This window comes from Poromitra crassiceps (assembly GCF_964638095.1).
Source record: "Poromitra crassiceps genome assembly, chromosome: 2".
Lineage (NCBI taxonomy): Eukaryota > Metazoa > Chordata > Actinopteri > Beryciformes > Melamphaidae > Poromitra > Poromitra crassiceps.
The window spans coordinates 75,229,259-75,242,561 of record NC_139624.1 but is presented as its reverse complement, the minus strand read 5'-3'; the positions used below and the strand labels follow the sequence as shown (position 1 = coordinate 75,242,561).

Here is a 13,303-nt window from a genome sequence, read left to right as displayed (position 1 = left end):
AAAAAAAAAATGAAAAAAAAAAAAAAAAAAAAAATGGGCCAGGTGACGCGTTTCGACGCGAAACGCGTCACCTGGCCCAATTTTTTTTTTTTTTTTTTTTCATTTATTTTTTTCTCTGGCTGTGAACAAGCAATTTCAAAAATTTCAACGGATTCGAAATTTAAGATTTTTTAAGAATTAATATATATTCATATTCCCCATCGGTAAACCCATCCTTTAATTATTATATATTAAACTTAAGCATACAAATCTTGTGTGTCTGTGTGGCTAGTTTTAGTTTATTTTTATTTTTATTAATTATGATAACATTGCTTGGTACCTTTAAGTGGAGGGGCTGGTAGCTTTCTCCTCTGATGGCGTGATGAGTCTAGGGTTTCAGGCTGTAGGGAGAATAAGAATTAGTATTCACACGAAAGGACTATGCTGACTTTTTGGGAGTTTGACCCATTAATCACCTTGCCAAAAATCTGATGAGAGTATTGTCACCAATCATCTCTCCACTACATAGTAATAGTACATACTACAGTAATGCTTACACGATTTCAAGCCCGTCTTTATTATCACACGAACACTTCAACACATGCATGCGGCCACAACACACACTCATGCTGACGGTGGCCGGTGAAATTTGTCCTCTGCATTTGACCCATCCAGGCTTGTCCTTTCCTCCAGGGGGCAGGCCGGGAGCAGTGGTCGCTTTTTCTTTCCAGCGCCCGGGGATCAACTTCAGATGTTGTCGTCACTGGTCGGATGACGATCTTCTGCATGTTTTTAGTGGGGGGTTATGTACGGAGGAACCCCCCCTGGGGAGTACGGGGAGAACATGCAAACTCCACACAGAAAGGCCCTTTCGACGAGAAAACCCACCTGGGCAGTAGGCACTGAAGATATGGGGGGGTCACAACTCCAGCGCCCACAGCGTCCCAGGCGGGAATCGAACTCAGGACCTTCTAGCTGTGAGGCGACAGCGCTAACGACTGCGCTACAGCATACAGTGTTTGTAATAACCATGAGGCTATTATGATTTTGCTGCCAACCCTCTCATCAGATATACTGGGTAAGGTGAACAATGGGCCAAACTCCCAAAAAGTGGCTGTAGTCCTTTAAAAGTATAACTGTGTGATTTTGTGTGAAGTGGACGGGGGACGTCCAGTAAATACCTTCGCCTTTGTCTTGAACTTGGAGAAACGATTGCAGGCAGTGACATTCAAGCCGGCTGTTTTCAAAGCCGATATCCTGGCCTCGATGTTTGATATCTTAAAGAAGAGAGATAGTCCACTTAACAAACTCCCCTACATCTACAGTTTACAATACATTTTCACATAATGATTGAAGTCATCTTTGTTGCATTTATTTGTCAAAAGATAACAATGCGTTTGTCATGTTGTCTATCTATTATTATTATTCAAATGTTTTTATTGGTTTTTCACAGCACTCCAAATTAACACAGACAGAACAGGACAAAACAAAAACAAACCCACAACAATACTAACACAACTCAATAAATCAAAACCAATACAATACAATTAAATTAAACCGGTCAGGACAAGAACACAAATACATACACAAGATACAATTGACGAATAAACAAAACAAAACAAAATGTAGGATAGGATGGGGGGGGGGAGGAGCAGCTACGCTTCTGTAACCTGTGGGAACTCCGTCTCGAAGTAGGACAGAAACGTTTGCCAGATCTTAAGGTACTTCTGGGTGGAGCCTTGGGCAGTGTGTTTAAGCTGTTCTAGTTTGAGGTGGGACATTACCTCTTCTACCCAGCGCTTGTGGGATGGTGCCCTAACCTTCTTCCAGCTGAAGAGTATTAGACGTCTAGCTAGTAATGTAGAGAATGCTATAGCTTCAGCTTGGTGAGTTGGAATTGATGTCTCCTGTGGGACTACACCAAACAGAGCGGTCAATGGATTGGGATCAATGACTCTGTCGCACATAAACGAAAATGTGTTAAATACACCTGTCCAGAGTGGGGTCAGTTTGGGGCACAGCCAGAACATGTGACTGAGGGTAGCTGGGTCTCGACTGCACCTAATACAGTTTGGGTCCAGACCAGGATATAACTTGGCCAGCTTGCTCGCCGATAAGTGAAGCCTATGGAGAACTTTAAACTGTACCAACCCGTGCCTAATACGTATTGATGATGAGTGCACCAGTGAGACCGCCTCTTGCCAATCTGTTTCCTGTTGTCTATCTATAATAAGCTGTTTGAATAATAAACAAAAGGCCATGCCATGTGTGATACCTGTAGCTCAGATTGCTGGACCTGAGCAGCAGCTGTGGCCACCTGGTCCTCCAGGAAGGCCAGCTCTGTGTCTGTGGTGCCACTGCTGATGCTGCGGGCGCACTCCTCCAGGTCCCCCAGCGCCCCCTCCAGGCCGTACACTGCACCCGCAGCCAGGTACACCTGCACACAGAACAGAGTCAGACCGACACCGTGAGCTATTATTTTTGATAAACCTTTTCTCATTGTGTGGAAATACACAGACAAGTAACCTCACACGTTCTTGAGGCACTCTTGATTAAATGTGACACTCGGGCACATCGTTTAATAAGGGAAATATTTTTTTTTACCAAGATATGGTAGAAACGGGATAAGATTTGAGGTTTTCAGATTTGACACCTGTCTTGTTAGCACACATTATTAAAACAAACTTCCTTGTTGACTGCAGATGTTAGGGAAAATATAAGGAAGAACAGTGCCTTGAAACAAATAACTGTTCACCTAAAGGTCTTAGCCTTCAGAGAGAGCAGACGTGTGTACGCCGTGCTCCGCTCCTGCCTGCCTGCCTGTTGCTTGCTTGCTGTCTGCCTGTCTATCTACCTGCCTGTCTGTTGTGGATTTACGACAATTTCTGAATTTTAAGGTACTGCTGTCCATATACCTTTTTGGGACCCTGGGTCACTATCTAGGGCAGGGGTATTCAATTAGAATTCAGAGAGGTCCAGTTCAAGAAAATTTCCTCAAGCAAAGGTCCGCAACATCATAATGTCTAACCTGCGTTATGATTCAGTGCCATAAAATACCCTAATAGTTGTATCAATGTCTGTATGTAGTCAGCAACAAAGAACAACTCATTAATTTCAACAATGTTTTTTCAGTTTTCACATTTAACTGGAGGGATTTTAAAATAGGCTACTCAAATAATAAATAATTCTTATTTTCAAAGAAAATAAGGGCTGCATTAAAAAAAAACATATAGCAGAAAGCTTTTGAAAATGTAAAATAAAGTGCTTAAGAAAAATGAAATAAAAGTAGCAGCTTGAGTTTCCCTTTTTCTGGTTTTTGCAGTCTTATCTCAACATATTTGAACAATTGAACAGCTTTCCTCTTCTGTTCTGACTGAGAGTAAATGACTAGCTGACTAAGAAGTCATACTTTTGCAGCCTGGGGAGTGGGGACAGTAGTTGTACTGGGAGGGAGGGAGACCAGCCAGCCACAGAGACAGAGACAGAGACAGAGACAGACGCACAGACACAGACACACACACTTCTTAACTCATTCTCTGCCAAAGACGTACTCGGACGTACTTTTTACAATGGCGTTCTGTGCCAAGGACGTACTCGGACGTACTTTCATGTTTTGCTTGTTTACATTAGATCAGACCCTTTCCCAGCCTGTGACATTGTTTCAAGTCAAACTGATGAAAGTAACCCGCTAAATCACGTTTAGTATTTATAGTATAGTCACCCATTTAGCAGTAAACAGAGTCCGTTAGTGAGTGACGATCATGAGCGGCCATTTGTGCATTGAGCAGCATTTGCGGCCATTGAGCAGCTGCCTGTGATTCCTGTGTGCGTGTGTGTGAGACGCGAGAGAGAGAGAGAGAGAGAGAGAGAGCGAGAGCGAGAGAGAGAGAGAGAGAGAGAGAGAGAGAGAGAGAGAGAGAGAGAGAGAGCGAGCGAGCTTAAGGGTTCATTTGGTCCGTCCAGTCTTGGACTATCTGGTAAATAAGTTCCAGGAAGTAAAAGTCAGTAAAAACTTTTTTTTATTTTTATTTTTATTTTTTTGGGAAAACAAATACTGTATATGTCTGATGTGTCACTGAGGCAAAAAATAAAAGGCTCAAAAGAGAGTTCTGCTTGAAACGGTGTCGTTCACTAAAAACCTCTTTTTCTCCTATTTCTGTTACAAAGGAGGGCATTTTCAGTGAAAACAAGCTAACTTCCACTGCTTGTAACTAAACAAGGAAACATGGTCGAGTTTCAGTTTTTTACAAGGGGTAAGAAGAGAGTCTCTGCTTTATTGTGAGATATGTTGTGTAATTTTATTCCTAGCACAGAATATTCTGTGGGTCCTGGAAGATCAGGAAATATGCTCAAAATCCTGGCACTGGGAGCACACAGACCGAAATGACCCTGGCAGAGAATGAGTTAACATGCAGTGGAATCCGTATTATAACCTGCTCCTAGCCGGTTGGCCTGCATGTTAAACAACAATTAGCCGGCCTACGCGCACTCCCGCGAGTCCGTATCTTATCTACCTCGACCACCGGTATAAGGTCGTTTTCACACTGGAACGTTTAGGTCGACTTAACTGAGTTTTAGGGCCAAACACGGCGCGACTGGGTCAGTGTGAACATGCCACTCGAACTAGTAGTCGACGTAACTCACTCGCTCTCGGTTCAGCTGGAGAGGGTGGTTTCGGAGCGGCTTGCGTCGCCCTAACCCTACCCTAAATACGGCGCGAGTGATGTGTGAACGCGCGCCGACTTCAGCTCGTTCTAATGCTGTATTTCTAATGTTAACGTCAATTCGGCGTTCACAAACATTGCATAAACAGTTATTGGCCAAATTACCACCAAGGGCATAGCAAGCCTGGGGTCCACCCGCTATGCCGACCACCCGCTATGCCGACCACCCGCAATGCCGACCTTAGGTTTAGGCGTGGGGGTGGGAGAGGTTAGGTTTTGGGTTAGGGTCTGGGGGAGGTTAGGTTTAGGCATGGCGTGGGGGGAGGTTAGGTTTGGCGTGGGGGCTGGGAGAGGTTAGGTTTTGGGTTAGGGTCTGGGGGAGGTTAGGTTTAGGCATAGGGGGAGGTTAGGTTTGGCGTGGGGGCTGGGAGAGGTTAGCTCCACCGACACGCGCTGCACGCCGCCTCGCTCAGCTGGTTCTGCTTGTGGGCTATCGGCATTGCGACCTGTCGGCACTGCGGCCTGTCGGCACATAGACGCGGCACCAGCAAGCCTAGCGTTACAAACGTTAATGTTTACAACTTACCTGGCTGTTCGCCGATAATATCTGCGTATGGTGAGGGCTTCACGGTTCAACAGAATCAATCTGCGCCTTGTCCTGCTTTGTCTGGAGATTCGCATCCGCCGCCTCCATTACATGAAAACATTGTTTTCCAGATGCAGCCGTGCCTCGTTTTCAAATTCAACACTTTCCCGATATTGAAAGAGACAAACGATGTAAAATGCAAAAAGCAGTACCAAGAGCAAACGGCGTTGTTCATTCTCCATCTAGGGACAAATATTGCAAACTAGCTTAGGATAAATGTCAGGATATATAACAAAGACTGTGAATGCTCTATGTTTATGTATCTGTCCCTATAGAAATAAACTTTTCAATCAATCGTTCAGTTCTGTTTACATCCCGCCGGGCTTCCTTTCCGGGTGGAATTACGCTATACGCGTCTACTTCCGTCTGGTTGGCATGGATACATGACGCTCCACTCTGTAGAACGACGGCCTGGGCGCGCTGATAAAAAACACATGTGAAACGAAGCCGCTCTAGTTGAAAATTGAAACATTGTATACTTTTCACTGCTGCGGCAGCGCCTGGCTCGACCCAAATATGTGTGAAAACGACCTAAGATCCGCTTCCACGCAATCGCAGCTCATGTTAAACAGTGGCAGGTCATATCCGTCTGAGTGGGCGGGTGTGGCTCTTCGTGACTCACTTCACGTTCACTAGTTTATTAACACGTTCACTGCCATTGACGAGATATCTCGGCTTACAGAATCCAACGGTTCACTGCCAATGACGAGATATCTCGGCTTAAATTATTTTTATTTTTTTTTGACGGTGGGACGTGGATCAACGCTCCCCATGTCTCCTATAAAAATATTGAAGCCAGCGAACGTGTACAACCCATTCCACGGACCCACTAAGTGGCGACAGTGCTCTCCCAGACTAGAGGAAGGCAAGCAAAAAGCAGTTTGAGGAAGCCATTCTCATGAAAATGGATTGGCGAAAACGCTTTCGTTTTCGCGCTGATTGCTGGCGGTGCGGGATTGCAAATTTGCATAATAGATTACGGGTGGAACACACTTTGAAACATGCAGCATAAATAAGACCAGAATCGCAAAAGCTTCATCAAAGCTCTCAACCGAAATCACAAGAAACGAGCGAGCCCATATCCAGACTTGCCGAGCGGCCGCCAGCTGACAGGCAGCAGCAGCAGAAGCAGTGAGCCTGGTGACGCGAGGTTACAGCAGCAGCAGCAACGAGCTTGTGACATGCCCGCTGCAGCCAAGAAGAACACACACGGAGGGAGGAGTTTGAAGCAGAGGGGTGTTTCCTGCTGTTATGGAGGAAATTACTGTTCAAAACTATTGTTTAGATGTCTGACGTCTTACTGATGCCAAAAATGAATGGTTAAAGTGACTGTTCTATCGAATTTCACAAAAAGCCGTTTATCTCAGAATAATTTTCCAGACGCTGAAACCATGCTGTATTCAACTGCTAATGCTTACATAACTACTAACTCTACAAACTAACTCTTTTAGACAGAGAAAGCACACATTCTATTAGTTCTTTTGAGATATTGTGTGTTCACAAAATCTTAGCAGAAAAGAATCCTCGGGTCTTGAAAGATGAGCCAGAATCCTCAAAAAAACCCTCTGGCAGAACCTACCTACAGTAAAAAAAAAACGGCTGGCAGTGAATGTGTTAATTAATGAATCGTTCGGGCAATCGCTTATGTGGATGACCACTAAAAAGTGATTGAAAGACATTTTACCTCCTATTCATGCGCTGTCTCTTTAAGAGTCCTTGTGGCTGGAATGCGTGGAATGAGAGAGAGAGAGAGAGTGCGGGGGGAGAGAGAGGGAACGTCAGACAAGCGCGAGCGGAAGGCTGGAAGCAGACGCGGATTGCTGCTGCTGAAAGGAGTAAAACGTTTTGTGTATTGCTTTATGAGTAAAGAAGTCAGGTTCGTCACGTGCATGCACGGTAACGTGAGCTGCGCCCAAAGTGCCGGGAAGTGCGGTCAACTTGCGTCAAGAGAGGACGGTGGACCACTTTCTGGAGAAGACGGGGCTGCTAGCTGCTGTTAGCCGTGGCTAATGTGAGCTAACTACATTGCAATCTCGGTGAAGAAGTTACGTTCATGACACTCGTGCCGACGAGGCTGACGCCTCATAGACAGAGACAAGTGAGTGAGACAGTGCTCTCCCAGACTAGAGGAAGGCAAGCAAAAAGCAGTTTGAGGAAGCCATTCTCATGAAAATGGATTGGCGAAAACGCTTTCTTTTTCGCGCTGATTGCTGGCGGTGCGGGATTGCAAATTTGCATAATAGATTACGGGTGGAACACACTTTGAAACACGCAGCATAAATAAGACCAGAATCGCAAAAGCTTCATCAAAGCTCTCAACCGAAATCACAAGAAACGAGCGAGCCCATATCCAGACTTGCCGAGCGGCCGCCAGCTGACAGGCAGCAGCAGCAGAAGCAGTGAGCCTGGTGACGCGAGGTTACAGCAGCAGCAGCAACGAGCTTGTGACATGCCCGCTGCAGCCAAGAAGAACACACACGGAGGGAGGAGTTTGAAGCAGAGGGGTGTTTCCTGCTGTTATGGAGGAAATTACTGTTCAAAACTATTGTTTAGATGTCTGACGTCTTACTGATGCCAAAAATGAATGGTTAAAGTGACTGTTCTATCGAATTTCACAAAAAGCCGTTTATCTCAGAATAATTTTCCAGACGCTGAAACCATGCTGTATTCAACTGCTAATGCTTACATAACTACTAACTCTACAAACTAACTCTTTTAGACAGAGAAAGCACACATTCTATTAGTTCTTTTGAGATATTGTGTGTTCACAAAATCTTAGCAGAAAAGAATCCTCGGGTCTTGAAAGATGAGCCAGAATCCTCAAAAAAACCCTCTGGCAGAACCTACCTACAGTAAAAAAAAACGGCTGGCAGTGAATGTGTTAATTAATGAATCGTTCGGGCAATCGCTTATGTGGATGACCACTAAAAAGTGATTGAAAGACATTTTACCTCCTATTCATGCGCTGTCTCTTTAAGAGTCCTTGTGGCTGGAATGCGTGGAATGAGAGAGAGAGAGAGAGTGCGGGGGGAGAGAGAGGGAACGTCAGACAAGCGCGAGCGGAAGGCTGGAAGCAGACGCGGATTGCTGCTGCTGAAAGGAGTAAAACGTTTTGTGTATTGCTTTATGAGTAAAGAAGTCAGGTTCGTCACGTGCATGCACGGTAACGTGAGCTGCGCCCAAAGTGCCGGGAAGTGCGGTCAACTTGCGTCAAGAGAGGACGGTGGACCACTTTCTGGAGAAGACGGGGCTGCTAGCTGCTGTTAGCCGTGGCTAATGTGAGCTAACTACATTGCAATCTCGGTGAAGAAGTTACGTTCATGACACTCGTGCCGACGAGGCTGACGCCTCATAGACAGAGACAAGTGAGTGCAAAGTTAAGTTGAGTCTGTGCTAGTTTCGGTTGCCGTTCTCCTATCCACAAGTGCCCGGCTGGGCGGACGAGGACAACGGTGGAGCCTGCACGTTTCCCCTCTCCCCCTATTTCTCTCTCCCCTGCTAACCACGCTCTCTGCAAGCAAGGATCCCCTCACCACGAACTGTGAGTAACTAAACTTTAGTACCCTGCCACTTGAGACTCTCATGGACACTGAACAAGAAGAGTGCTACGGACAATAATAGCACTGCGCGTGTGCATTACACTCTGAAACAGACACTGGTTTCGGTCTTGGAAACGGACACTCGTGGTCTCGGTAACGGACGCTTGTACGGATCTTATCTATAAGACTGTTTTCTTTATGATGATGTAAACACCGGTTTTGAGAGTGAAAGTGCTGTTTCGTTTGGTTTTCTATTAATTTAAATGCATAGCTGTGGTCATTAGCTACTGTAGTGTACAGTGCTATCTGGGTTCTTTACTGAACTGTTTGTTTTATTTGGGGTTTGCAGTCCCCACATTTAGAGTAAGCAGTTAACACTGCTTGGTGATATTGCCATAGGAGTGATACAGTTAGGGTATTGGTGTCTCACCGGTGAGAAGTAAACTAAGAGTTAAACTGAGAGGTAACCCATTTAAACCGTGTGTTAAACTGAAAGTTAAGACAGAAGGGTTATAAAATAATCTGGTTTTTGATAATTTGGTTTGAAGATGACATGTTGGTTATTGTGGAGTTTTGGTTGTTGAAAACCTGTAAAATAACTGAACATTGAACTGAAGGTTTAAAGAACACAGTGAAGAACAAAACGGAAACTTTTATTTTATTATATGTTATTTGCAACTAAGAGAACTAAAACAGAAGGAAATAAATTGTTTTTTTTGTTATATTCTAACTTGGAGCTGTTTGATAATTTCATTGAAGTGGTTCTCCAGAGTAGGGGCAACTCATTCCTTAGCTGTCGGAGAAGGGATCAGGGGAGCGCGATTACCTGTCATTACACATGAACACGGCTACAAAAGGTAATACACTACGCCACACCCCCTTTCAGGAAGATTCCGTGACATTGAAAGGCCCCTTAGATTATATTCTCCATAACAACACAGGACAGTGTGGGTCTGGGTTGAATTGTGCTGGGAGGCCGGGACTAGATCCTGGGTTTTCCTGCCGTCTGGAGATAATAGTTAGACCCCTACTACACAGGTATAGTTCTACCTGTTACATTTGGCGTCACGAACAGGATTCATACATAGCGGATATTAATTATTAGTAGTAGTAACACACACAGATCCCAGGTCAGCAAACATAAAGATGTCGGAGCTGGAAGACCTGAAGAGAGGCTTTGAGGAGCTACAGAAGAAGCTCGCAGACCAGGCAGGTGCTCTGGAACAAGCCAGAACTGAACAGAAAGAAGCTTGTTCTCTAGCAAAAGCTGTTATTGACCAACAGGCTGCTGCCTTAAAGAACCCAACCGCCGTTTACATCCCCAGAGAACGTAAACTCCCAGATTTTGATGGCAGTTCTACAAAGTCAAGTGAATTAAGTGTTGAAGAATGGGTCGCTTCAATGAAATCGTCATTTCACGTGATGAAAGTGCCCGAAGAGGATCAAATCGAACTGGTCAAGCAACACTTAAAGAATGAAGCTAAAGTGACTGTGAAATTCATGCTGGATGGCCAAGAACGCTCTGTCAATGAGATATTCGACGTTCTCCTGCAGACTTATGGAGACAAGGTCCCCATTGGCACGAGGCTTAAAGAGTTCTATGAAAGAAATCAGATGTCAGGAGAAACCATACGCTCATATGCATACGACCTCCAAGATAAACTGAGCTGTATCCAACGCCGAGAACCAAACCGTGTTGCTGATGCCAATAGCATGCTAAAAGAGCAGTTGGTGCTGGGTCTGAGAGACGACTTCCTGAGACGTGAAATGAAGAGGAAAGTCAAGGAGGAGAGAAGACTGACTTTTGTCGAACTAATGCAGGCTGCTATCACCTGGTCTGAAGAGGAAGAGGTCCAAACCCCTAGCAGTGTTCGAAACAGTACTCGAGCAAGAGGAGCTGTAAATGCTACTGCAGCTGCGGAGGATTCAAAATCCCTCACATTAGAGATGCTTCACGAGGAGATAAAGAAAATAGCTGCTCGCCAGGAAGAACTGCAGCAAGCACTACACGACAAAGAAAAAGCTCAGCGAAGCCCACCCCTGAAGAGACCACCTCTGACAGACAATGAAGGGAGGTATATTTGTTACACCTGTGGTGAACCAGGGCACACCAGCCGACATTGTTCAAAGAAAATGGGCCCAGGGGTCATAGCTGTCACGCCTAGGCGTGCTCCAGAGACGTCTGAACAGATAGACCGCAGTCCCCCAGAGAGAGGCCAGATAAGTCCAGGGCCACCTATGATTGGGAGCCAAACAGCAGAATGTGTTAAGGAAGTGGATGAAGCTCTCAAAAAGAGTGCCTTTGGAAGCTGTCGAACCGTTGAGTTAATGATAGCTGGAGTGAGAACCACATGCCTCTGGGATACAGGGTCGATGGTGACCACCATCACAGAATCTCACTTTAGAGAATGTTTTGGAGCAAAAGAACTGTCCTCCGCTAACTGGGTCGAGCTTACAGCAGCAAATGGGCTAGACATTCCTGTGTTAGGCTGTTTAGTAGCAGAAATACAGTGTATGGGAAAAACAGTCGGCAGGAAGTGCATCCTGGTGCTAACTGACACGCACCCAGATGCAGAAAGGATGAATGGGCTCCAGGGCATTGTAGGGATGAATGTGATTGAAGAGTTTGAGGCAGCTTACATGGCAGGAGAAGGGCTGAAGAAGATGGATCGGCATAGACCGCACAAGGAAGAGGCTAGTATCAGACGAATTCTAGCCACAGTCATAGACAAGCTGGTCCTGACATCACGACAGAACACCACTGCTGGTGCTCTTTCAAGGATTCCCAGTGTTGAAGAACCTGTAGAAGCAGACGCTGGCAAAGACTTCATTAAGATGAACTCTGACGAGGTGCGTGCATGCGTATGGCCAGTTGTTCGGGATGAAAAAGATGAACCTGCTTTACAGGCTGTGGTACAGGCAGCCATAAAGAAAAGGATCAGTGAACAGAGCTGGGATGAAATTAAGGAGCAACAAAAGAATGACTTAATCATTGGACCCATCTATCATGCTGTGATGAAAAACATCAGGCCAAGTCCCACTGAACAACGCACCATGGAGCCAAAGATGAAGCGTCTCGTCAGACAGTTTGACCGTCTCAAACTACAACAAGGTGTCTTGTTCCGTTGTATTCTATGGGACGGAGAAGAGATAAAGCAGCTTGTTGTCCCAGAACTCCTACAGCGTGAAGTGTATGAGAGTCAGCATGAACATGGATGGCACTTCGGGGAGAGGGGCACCGTCGCACTCTTGCAGAGAAGTTACTATTGGCCATCAATGTCCAATGATGTCCAGAGCTGGGTCAAGCAATGTAAACGATGTGCACTGGCTAGAGATGTTTTCCCCAGAACACAAGCTCCCATGTCCTGCACTAATGTCGTTGCTCCATTGGAAGTACTCGCCATGGACTACACTACTGTGCTCGAGGGATCGTCTGGAGGATATGAGAAGGTGCTCGTCCTCACCGATATGTTCACCAGATTCACTGTTGTTGTCCCAACCAGAAACCAGACTGCCAACACCACGGCAAAGGCTCTCGTGAAACACTGGTTTGCTCGTTATGGGTGTCCTGCCCATTTACATTCGGGCCAGGGGCACAGTTTTGAAGCCAGTGTCATAAAAGAACTCTGCAAGATCTATGGCATAGCAAAGAGCCGCACAAGCCCTTATCATCCTCCGGAGACCTCTCAGTGCGAGCAGTTCAACAGAGCAATGCACGACATGTTGAGAACACTACTGACGGAGAGAAAGAGGGACTGGCAGGAGCACCTGCCTGAACTCATCATGGCCTATAATAGTCACGTGCACTCCTCCACGGGCTATTCGCCTTTCTATCTAATGTTCGGGAGGGATGCAAGATTGCCCATGGATCATCTTGAAGGAAAGGACTCAGATGAAGTGGATGCTGAGGATCTGGATGACTGGGTGAAGAACCACCACAAGCGTTTGAAGACAGCTGTGGAGGTGGCCAATTCAGCAGCCCAAGAGGTTTCTAGGAGACGGAAGAGAACCTATGATCGCCAATCCCATGAGGCCCTCATCAGACCTGGGGATCGTGTGTTGCTGCGCAATCACAAGCATAGGGGCAGGAATAAAATACAGGATAAGTGGGAGTCTCTACCCTACATAGTAGTGAAACAGAACCACTCAGACATACCTGTATTTACGATCAGGCCAGAAAAGGGGGGTCTCTCAAAAGTTGTACACAGAGATCAGCTGAGACACTGTACTTTTGAGCCGCCTAAGACACAGCAGACAAATAGGTCCAAAACCACAGCACAGTTATCAACTGACACTGATATAGGCGTTATCTGCATTCCTACTGCCACACTTGCAGCGGACACAGACACGGGGGTGCATCCTGGGGAAGTAGGCGAGGTGGTACAAGAGGAGGACCGAGTTGGGGATGTGGTCGAACGGGCAGGGCAAGAGTTGGGAATAGAGTCGGAGGATGCAGACATAGTGGAACCCGAGGC

At 46.0% G+C, this 13,303-nt stretch overlaps 1 protein-coding gene across 1 annotated transcript in view; it reads right to left on the bottom strand.

Moving 5' to 3' along the window:
- Window positions 1–293: 293 nt before the first annotated feature.
- myripb (myosin VIIA and Rab interacting protein b) overlaps window positions 294–13,303 on the bottom strand; it is a gene marked incomplete at both ends in the record, with an annotated part of 348,564 nt that continues 335,554 nt past the window's right edge. Inside the window, 3 exons of the mRNA XM_083663019.1 lie at window positions 294–380; window positions 1,161–1,256; window positions 2,255–2,416. Coding sequence (XP_083519145.1) covers window positions 294–380; window positions 1,161–1,256; window positions 2,255–2,416 — 345 coding nt within the window. The remainder of the gene's footprint in view (window positions 381–1,160; window positions 1,257–2,254; window positions 2,417–13,303) is intronic.